The 10,304-nt window shown below is 47.1% G+C and overlaps 1 protein-coding gene across 4 annotated transcripts in view; it reads left to right on the top strand.

Moving 5' to 3' along the window:
- C2CD2 (C2 calcium dependent domain containing 2) overlaps positions 1 to 10,304 on the top strand; it is a 62,433-nt gene that overhangs the window by 3,809 nt on the left and 48,320 nt on the right. For 2 of the 4 annotated variants that reach the window (XM_024758259.1, XM_024758258.1), the window contains exon 1: positions 19 to 429. The exons of 1 other annotated variant lie outside the window; for it this stretch is intronic. In XM_024758259.1, coding sequence (XP_024614027.1) covers positions 157 to 429 — 273 coding nt within the window. In that variant the 5' untranslated portion in view covers positions 19 to 156. Of the gene's footprint in view, positions 1 to 9; positions 430 to 10,304 lie in introns of those variants that run through there. One more of the 4 variants, XM_024758257.1, reaches the window with a different exon arrangement.

Here is a 10,304-nt window from a genome sequence, read left to right as displayed (position 1 = left end):
AGCCGCCTGGATCCGCCCGCCGCGCCCCCTCCTCGCCCCCCGCGAGCCCCGGCCGGCCGCGAGCTGATGTCCTGAGCTCGCCGCCCGCGGGCTGTGCGCCCGGCCAGGGGCTGCCTGGGAAGTTGGGGCGAGGCGCGCCGGGTATGCGCCATCACCATGTCCCGCCTGGACTCGTGGCTCGGTGAGGTCCAGTGGCTGGGCTTGGTGGCGCTCTTCGTCGTGGCCTTGGGCACTGTGGGCCTGTACCTGGCGCAGTGGGCGCTGGCCAGGGCACGACCCCGCTCCCCGAGGCGGGCGGCGGCGCCCGGCGAGGGCCAGCGCCCCGAGCCGGATGCGCTGCTCGCCTGGATCGTGACGCTGAGCATCTGGAGGAAGCAGTGGCAGGCCGCCTGGGTGGCCGCCCTGAACGATGAGGCCAAACGGAGAGCGGTGAGTTTCCGTGAGGGCCGGTCGTGCTGCGGGGTCGGGCGCGGTGTTCTCGGGGCGCGGGTTCAGAGCAGAGCTCTTCTTCCCTGGAGCCTCGCCACAGCCCTTGACTGATTCAAGGGGCAGAGCATCCTTGAAAGTTAGGAGAAAGACCCTGAAGACTGGAGGACCCTTGATGGGGAATCAAGACAAAATGATTCGATTTTATTAACCAGACATGAGGTGTGCCAGGCCCTAGGCTCCACAGGAGGGACAGACTGGCTGTTGGAGAGACTTTTCGGGGTGCCCCTTCCCCTTCAGGCTCATACTCGCCCTTCCTGGCGTCCCAGGTGGATTCCCGTATTCAGGTGGACACCGAACTGCTTTTGCACCTGAATAACTGTGAACCAAATATGCTTCCGCGTACAGAGCTGAATTTCGCCCAGCGTGTTATTTCCAGAAGGTTTGCATTCCTTGGCATTTAAAATTAGTGACCGTTGAGGGCTAGCCACTCGCCAGACATGTACTGGGGGCTTCAGGTACGTCTGTCATCTCTGAATCCTCGCAACTCCTGCGACAGAGGCGTTGTCAACATTTTACAGGTGGGGAAACTGAGGCCTGGAAAGGTTAAGTAATCCGCCCAAGGTCACACAGCCTGTGGGTGGCAGAGCTGGGATTTGAACCCACCTATCTCCTACCTCAAAGCTCAGGGGCTTATGACGGAGCTCTGCTACCTCATGCTCCTGTGGTTATGTTTCTTGTCTGGTTAATGACTGGATGACTTATTTTTGCTTCTAAGACGTCTTGGTTTAGTGACAAGCTCCTGGCGTCTGCTATTTCTAGGTGCTCCATAGGAGGAACGGGGGCCTGGGGGGTTTGGGGTACCTCCCAGTCTTCGCCTGTCCTGATGGCTCCCAGGTGTACCACATTCCGCCACCGGCTTGGGAACTCAGCGGAGAAGCCTGTGGCGCTTTGCTTTGGAAATAGTGAGTGCTGTTGTGTCTGGACCATCAACCTCCAAAATATTCCACAGTGGGCCCTCTGTGTGGTCTTTGCGCATGGCCTTGACTGACTCACATAGCCACGGATTTAAAAAACAAAATAGCTTTGAGTGTGAATGAGCATAAATCCAACAAAAGACCGTGTTCTGAACCCTGGGGGGGAAAAAAAAATAACCGTAACCTCTGGATGAAAAAAGCCTTCAAGGTCATTTGACTGCCGTCTGCCTCGGTGCCTGGAGTCCGTGCCGCGGCCGCCAGAACCGGACAGCTCTTCGGGGGGGCCACCCACCTCTTGTGGGAGTCCCTAAAGCCGTGTGACCTCACCTATGTGAGCAAACAGCTTTGTTTCCCCGCGAAGCTGCTGCCATCGATCCCTGGCTGACCTGGTGTCCAGGGCCTGCGTTCCGGGGCTGAATACTCTGCAGGCTGGAGTTGTGAGCGGGTGAAAGTCTTGCCCCAGCTGGATGAGACAGGGCGCGTGACGTGGGCCGCTGATCCTGATCCTCAGCCTTTCGTGAGCTGTAACATGCGTGTTGGTGTTGGGTGAATGATCTGTAGGGTCCTGGTCATCCCCCTGGGACTCCTGAGAGGGTCAGGCAGAGGCACGAGCCTCCCTCCTGTAAGTCTGGGACAGTCCTGCTTAAACCATTCTGCCGTGTTCCCTGACATTTCCTGATTGGCTTAGACACTGTGATTGCCTTCGATATAATGCTTCCAGATTACCCTCTTGCCTGGAGCCCTCAGAGAGAAAGGAGGATATCCCTGCTCTGGAATTTGTCTGCAGCCGGTCGGGTAAGGCTGAGAACTGAAGCAAATACCTGAAGGTTTCGGAGGCAAACCTTTCTCCCTACTCGCTTGAATCCGTGTGGGAGGAGAGAGGGCCCTTGGCTCAGGGGGCGGGGAGAGATCTGGCTCCTTTTCTCCGTTCTCTGCTATTCGCCATGCACTGCAGTCTTAGACACCAGTTTTTCCAGAGCTCCTGCCCGGAAGGGGCAGTAATGTACTGGGTTTAAGCTCAAGGCAGCCCTGAGTCTCCTCTGACAGTAGACTGGGTCTGACTGTGGTGTCAGGTGCGGTGTGTGTGTGTGCGTGTGTGCATGTGTGTGTGATGGGGGGAGGGGATTGCTGGCGTCACTTTGCTCTCCCTGGTGCCTGGAAATGTTGCTCGATTTGAATTCTGATGGAACGTTCTGCAGGCTGATAGGATCTGGGTAACTCCTGCCCTGGCCTTGGCATACCTCTCCCCCGTCCTGGGCCATCCCGACCGTGACACTCATGACAGCGTGGGTGAGCAGGCCCTGGTGTTTCGTTAGCGGCTGTCCTGACCTGGCAGCCAGCCCTGCGGAGTCTCCCTCTGCCCTGCCTCCAACACGATTTCCACTAATCCCTGATTAGGGTTGACCCTCCAAGCCCGCACTCAGCCCGGCGAGCCACAGCTTAGCGTCCCCCTTCTGCCCCCACCCTGTCCTGTTATCTGTCTGCCCTGGCCCGTGAGGAGACCACTTCTCTGCCTATCGCTGGGGGATTGGCGGTAACTCAGGCATCTCCAGCGTCTTCCGTGCGAGGTGGGATTCTCTCCTGAATGGAGCGACTCCTCCCATTCTGTTTTACTCCAGCTTGTGTTGTAGGACTGCAAGGAACCCTAAACGCTTCTCGCAGCACCTCTTGCTTCTCCGAAAGGCGAGACTGAGGCCCATGGGCTAGAGAGACTTGCCAGGGTTGACCTAGACCCTGGGCTGGGGGGTCTTCCTGGCCCATCCACGTCTGCAGTCACGGTCCCCTGTGGGCAGCAAACTTGACCTTGAGACCCAAATGTTTCCTTTAGTTGCGGTCCAGCAAGAAAGGATAAAAGGGTGCGATTGTTTAATGCATCATCCCTAACAAAGGGGCTCCTATCTCCTAGGAGCTGAGGGTGGGTCAGTAGCTAGTGGAGTCTCCTTTGGCCCCGGATGACCAGTGACTGTGGCACTGCAGGTTCCCTGTGTCAGAGGGCCCCTGGGATTGTAACCCTCACTCTGAATAATTAGAATGGTGAATTGGAGAGACAGGTGAGGAAACCGTGGCTGCTCTGCCAGCTGGTCGGGCTGATGCCAGGTGTTTGGGGAACACTGGCAAATTGCCTAGAGAGCTTTGAAAAAATACACATGCCTGCTCCCTCCCCCACTTCAGACTTAGGAAGTTGTTGGGGGCGCAGGGAGCTTCCTGTATTTTTCACAAGTTCCCCAAGCTAGCCCCTCACTAGTGAGAAGCTGCAGGATACACACAGTGTCCGTAAGCCAGCCACCAGTCAGTCAGTCAGGTCCCCCTCACCCCACAACGTCTCTCCACTCTGGCATCACAAACACCTAATTCCAGCTGATCTGATGGCAGTTCGGTCCCAGAGAACAGAAAGTTCCTGGAACTGGCTCAGTCACCAGACTGGGAACTAATGCTGTATTATTTAAAGGCAACAGCTGAGGTTTTCCCTTTGGTTCCCCTGCATTTATTTACATGAACGTTTACAAAGTGGTTTGGGGTGACAGTCACCCCAGCAATGGTCCACACCTGGTGGCTCCAGTGTTGCCGTTTCCACAGCAGGTCACCAGCTATGGAAGCCAGTGTGCCCATGGTCCCCTGCCCCCTCCCGGTGGGCTGGACAGCGCCTTCCTCCCAAGGCTGCTGCTGTTGGGACCACGTGCGGGGAGCAGCATTCTGAGAGTGAGGGCCACGTTCTGGACTTGTCCAGCCGGCCCAGGCCCCGGGTGGGGAGGGTTAACAGAGCTGTTTGTCTCTTTAGTCTTTTGCCCCAGGATTTTTTTCAGAGGAATGTTCTAAATGCAAATGACCGAGACTGTAGGACAATTTGTGGTCTTTGTGGGGAAAAAAAAAAAAAAAAATGTCCTGTGAACTTAGAACATGTTATTAATAGCTCTGACTCCTATAGGAGGTGTGGCAACTTGAAAAGTAAACAAAGTGACAAGACTTGGGAGTTTCCTTATTCTATAATGAGCTTCCTTTGAGCGCTGCTCCCAAAAATGCAAGCTCCTTGACCACCCACGGTGACCACAGTCTAAGTCAGCTGGTAAGAATGGGAAGGTACTCTCTACCTGACCCCCAAACCGGTCTCCTTTCCATTGCTCAAACATTCAGTGCTCTCTCCTGCGTGGGATCTTCCCGCAAGGCATTTCTTGTGTCTCCAACATTATTTAACCTTTCTCCTTATTTAACTCCTGTCAGTATTTCAGGTCTCAGCACAGGGGTCCCTGACCTTCTCATTTTTTGGAGGTTGCCGCCCCACCCTCTCCCCAGCAGGACCCTGTGGTCGCTGGTGCCCTCATCAGCTCCCGGGATTGTGAGGGAGGCCAGAGCCCTGTCCGTCCAGGCACAGCGCACCCGGTGCCCAGTGCACGGCTGGCTTGGGCCGGGTGGCGATTGGAGCATGAATAACAGGCCCTGTTAGAAACCTGTCGCTGGAGGGGGACAAACGGTGGAGATGCGCATCACCCCGTCTGGACACAGGCCTCCCCTGCTTGGGAGCTGGCCAGGCCTGGGCCAAACAAGCTGTTTAATGTGCTTTGTTTTTCACTTCTAAAGAATCAACATCAAAGGAGGCTCACTGATGACTTTGCAAACCGTCAATAGACACGAGGAGTAGGCGCCAGTTCGGGTTGTTCTTTGCATTCACCCATTCTCTCAGCAAGACGGGAATTCAGGGGAAGGAAGAGTGGGTGTAGTGTTAGTGTCAACTCAAATGCAGCCAAAGCTAGCATCCACTCCTGTCAGCCCCCCGTGGGCTGCTGAGGAGGGAAGGGACCTCTTGAGCCACTCGCAAGAGCTGTGTGGCCACTGCTTAGGCTGGAAGGCAGCTATGGGGCTGTGTGACCTTGGGCAAGCCCTGACCTCTCTGTGCTTCATCCCTGGAAGAGGATAAGTTTGGGTTCAGTCTGGAAAGCAGCACCCACTCCAGATGCGATGAGATCTGTGCGAGGCCTTTAGTCAACAGAGTCAATAAAGATGGGCTGCTTTCTTGTAACATCTTCCTTAAAAAAAAAAAAAGCTTTAAATTTTTTACTGCTTTTAGATTTAGAGAGAAGTTTCAAAAATAATTCAGTTTCCATACTTTCCTCAGCCAGCCTTACATAACCATAGCACAAGGGCAGAACCAAGAAATTAACATTGGTACGATGTCACTACAATACAGTATAATGATACTAACACTGTAAAAATATGAGAAATTAACATTGCTATAATGTTACTATGTTTCATGGTACAATCATTATCATTGTAACCTATAAGAAATTAATATTGGCACAATGTTACTATATTTTATAATGAAATGATATTAACATTGTAACAGTACAAGAAATTAACAGAAGTTTCTAACTAAACTGAAGACCCTACTTTTTTAACATCTTTGTTGGAATATAATTGCTTTACAATGTTGTGTTAGCTTCTGCTGTATAACAAAGTGAATCAGCTATATGTACACATATGTCCCCATATCCCCTCCCTCTTGCGTCTCCCTCCCACCCTCTCTATCCCACCCCTCTAGGTGGTCACAAAGCACCGAGCTGATCTCCCTGTGCGATGCGGCTGCTTCCCACTAGCTATCTATTTTACATTTGGTAGTGTATATATGTCAATGCTACTCTCTCATTCGTCCCAGCTTACCCTTCCCCTTCCCCGTGTCCTCAAGTCCATTCTCTACGTCTGTGTCTTTATTCCTGTCCTGCCCCTAGGTTCATCAGAACCATTTTTTTTTTTTTTTTAGATTCCATATATATGTGTTAGCATATGGTATTTGTTTTTCTCTTTCTGACTTACTTCACTCTTGTTGACACACTCTAGGTCCATCCACCTCACTACAAATAACTCAGTTTCGTTTCTTTTTATGGCTGAGTAATAGTCCAGTATATATATGTGCCACGTCTTCTTTATCCATCCGTCAACAGATACTTAGGTTGCTTCCATGTCCTGGCCATTGTAAATAGAGCTGCAATGAACATTGTGGTACATGACTCTTAAAAAAAAAAGGTGACCGTATGTGCGTGGGTTTATCTCTGGGCTTTCTATCCTGTTCCATTGATCTGTATTTCTGTTTTTGTGCTAGTACCATACTGTCTTGATTACTGTAGCTTTGTAGTATGGTCTGAAGTCAGGGAGCCTGATTCCTCCAGCTCCGTTTTTCTTTCTCAAGACTGCTTTGGCTATTCGGGGTCTTTTATGTTTCCATACAAATTGTGACATTTTTTGCTCTAGTTCTGTGAAAAATGCCATTGGTAGTTTGATAGGGATTGCATTGATACTACCCAAAGATTGCTTTGGGTAGTATAGTCATTTTCACAATGTTGATTCTTCCAATCCAAGGTCATGGTATATCTCTCCATCTGTTTGTATCATTTTTCATTTCTTTCATCAGTGTCTTATAGTTTTCTGCGTACAGGTCTTTTGTCTCCTTAGGTAGGTTTATTCCTAGGTATTTTATTGTTTTTGTTGCAGTGGTAAATGGGAGTGTTTCCTTAATTTCTCTTTGAGATTTTTCATTATTAGCATATAAGAATGCAAGAGATTTCTGTGCATAAATTTTGTATCCTGGTACTTTACCAAATTCTTTGATTAGCACTGGTAGTTTTCTGGTAGCATCTTTAGGATTCTCTATGTAGAGTATCATGTCATCTGCAAACAGTGACAGCTTTACTTCTTTTCTGATTTGGATTCCTTTTATTTCTCTTTCTTCTCTGACTGCTGTGGCTAAAACTTCCAAAACTGTGTTGAATAATAGTGGTGAGAGTGGGCATCCTTGTCTTGTTCCTGATTTTAGGGGAAATGGTTTCTGTTTTTTACCATTGAGAATGATGTTGGCTGTGGGTTTGTCATATATGGCCTATAATATGTTGAGGTAAGTTACCTCTATGCCTATTTTCTGGAGAGTTTTTATCATAAATGGGTGTTGAATTTTGTCGAAAGCATCATGATCCTTTGTATTTCTGCTGTGTCAGTTGTTGCTTCTCCTTTTTCTTGTCTAATTCTGTTGACTTGAGTCTTCTCCGTTTTTTTCTTCTTGAGTCTGGCTAGTGATTTATCAATTTTGTTTATCTTCTCAAAGAACCAGCTTTTAGTTTTATTGATCTTTGCTATTGTTTCCTTCATCTCTTTTTCATTTATTTCTGATCTGATCTTTATGATTTCTTTCCTTCTGCTAACTTTGGGGTTTTTTTGTTCTTCTTTCTCTAATTGCTTTAGGTATAAGGTTATGTTGTTTATTTGAGATCTTTCTTGCTTCTTGAGGTAGGATTTTATTGCTATAAACTTCCCTCTTAGAACTGCTTTTGCTGCATCCCATAGGTTTTTGGTCGTTGTGTTGTCATTGTCATTTGTTTCTAGGTACTTTTTGATTTCCTCTTTGGTTTCTTCAGTGATCTCTTGGTTATTTAGTAACATATTGTTTATCCTCCATGTGTTTGTATTTTTTACACTTTTTTTCCCTGTAATTGATATCTAGTCTCATAGCATTGTGGTCAGAAAAGATACTTGATACAATTTCAATTTTCTTCAATTTACCAAGGCTTGGTTTGTGACCCAAGATATGATCTATCCTGGAGAATGTTCCATGGGCACTTGAGAAGAAAATGTATTCTGTTGTTTTTTGGATGGAATGTCCTATAAATATCAATTAAGTCCATCTTGTCTAATGGGTCATTTAAAGCTTGAATTTCCTTATTTATTTTCTGTTTGGATGATCTGTCCACTGGTGAAAGTGAAGTGTTAAAGTCCCCTACTATTATTATGTTACTGTCGATTTCCGCTTTTATGGCTGTTAGCATTTGCCTTATGTATTGAGGTGCTCCTGTGTTGGGTGCATGAATATTTACAATTGTTACATCTTCTTCTTGGATTGATCTTTATGTAGTGTCCTTCTTTGTCTCTTGTAATAGTCTTTATTTTAAAGTCTATTTTGTCTGATATGAGAATTGCTACTCCAGCTTTCTTTTGATTTCCATTTGCATGGAATATCTTTTTCCATCCCCTCACTTTCAGTCTGTATGTGTCCCTAGGTCTGAAGAGGGTCTCTTGTAGACAGCATATATATGGGTCTTGTTTTTGTATCCATTCAGCCAGCCTGTGTCTTTTGGTTGGAGCATTTAATCCATTTACATTTAAGGTAGTTATCGATGTGTATGTTCCTATTCCCATTTTCTCAATTGTTTTGGGTTTGTTATTGTAGATCTTTTCCTTCTCTTGTGTTTCCTGCCTAGAGAAGTTCCTTTAGCATTTGTTGTAAAGCTGGTTTGGTGGTGCTGAATTCTCTTAACTTTTGCTTGTCTGTAAAGATTTAATTTCTCTGTTGAATCTGAAAGAGATTCTTGCTGGGCAGAGAAATCTTGGTTGTAGGTTTTTCCCTTTCATCACTTTAAATATGTCCTGCCACTCCCTTCTGGCTTGCAGAGTTTCTGCTGAAAGATCAGCTGTTAACCTTATGGGGATTCCCTTGTATGTTATTTGTTGCTTTTCCCCTGCTGCTTTTAATATTTTTTCTTTGTATTTAATTTTTGATAGTTTCATTAGTATGTGTCTTGGTGTGTTTCTCATTGGATTTATCCTGTATGGGACTCCCTGTGCTTCCTGGACTGGATTGACTATTTCCTTTCCCATGTTAAGGAAGTTTTCAACTATAATCTCTTCAAATATTTTCTCAGACATTTCTTTTTGTCTTCTTCTTCTGGGACACCTGTAATTCAAATGTTGGTGTGATTAATATTGTCCCAGAGGTCTCTGAGACTGTCCTCAATTCTTTTCATTCTTTTTTCTTTTTTCTGCTCTGGGGTAGTTATTTCCACTGTTTTATCCTCCAGGTCACTTATCCATTCTTCTGCATCAGTTGTTCTGCTATTGATTCCTTCCAGAGAATTTTTAATTTCATTTATTGTGCTGTTCATCGTTATTTGTTAGCTTTTTAGTTCTTCGAGGTCCTTGTTAAACGTTCCTTGTATTTTCTCCAATCTGTTTCCAAGATTTTTGGATTATCTTTACTGTCATTACTCTGAATTCTTTTTCAGGTAGACTGCCTATTTCCTCTTCATTTGTTTGGTCTCGTGGGTTTTTACCTTGCTCCTTCATCTGCTGTGTGTTTCTCTGTCTTCTTATTTTGCTTAATTTACTGTGTTTGGGGTCTCCTTTTCTCGGCTGCAGGTTCGTAGTTCCCGTTGTTTATTGGTGGGTAAGGTTGGTTCAGTGGCTTGTGTAGGCTTCCTGGTGGAGCAGACTGGTGCCTGTGTTCTGGTGGATGAGGCTGGATCTTGTCTTTCTGGCGGGCAGGGCTGCGGCCGGTGGTGTGTTTTGGGGTGTCTGTGAGCTTAGTATGATTTTAGGCAGCCTCTCTGCTATTGGGTGGTGTTGTGTTCCTGTCTTGCTAGTTGTTTGGCATGGGGCCTCCAGCACTGGGGCTTGCTGGTCATTGGGTGGAGCTGTGTCTTAGTGTTGAGATGGAGATCTCTGGGAGAGCTCTCGCCGATTGATATTACATGGGGTCAGGAGGTCTCTGGTGGTCCAATGTCCTGAACTCAGCTCTCCCACCTCAGAGTCTCAGGCCTGACACCAGACCGGAGCACCAGACCCTGTCAGCCACATGGCTCAGAAGAAACAGGAGAAAAAAAGAAAGAAAAATAATAATAAAATAAAATAATTAAAATTAAAAAAAATATTAAAATAAAAAATTATAAAGTAATTTAAAAACAAGAAGACAGTTACGAAACCAATAAACAAATCTGCCAGTGATAACAAGAGCTAAAAACTGTACTAAGATAAACATAAAAATCAGAAACAAGTCAGTCGTAGACAGCAAACCCCAAGTCTACAGTTGCTCCCAAAGTCCACTGCCTCAATTTTGGGTTGATGTGTTGTCTATTCAGGTATTCCACA

The sequence above is a fragment of the Neophocaena asiaeorientalis genome, unplaced genomic scaffold (assembly GCF_003031525.2).
Source record: "Neophocaena asiaeorientalis asiaeorientalis breed wild unplaced genomic scaffold, Neophocaena_asiaeorientalis_V1.1 scaffold45, whole genome shotgun sequence".
Classification (NCBI taxonomy): Eukaryota; Metazoa; Chordata; class Mammalia; order Artiodactyla; family Phocoenidae; genus Neophocaena; species Neophocaena asiaeorientalis.
This window is presented reverse-complemented; position numbering and strand designations above follow the sequence as displayed.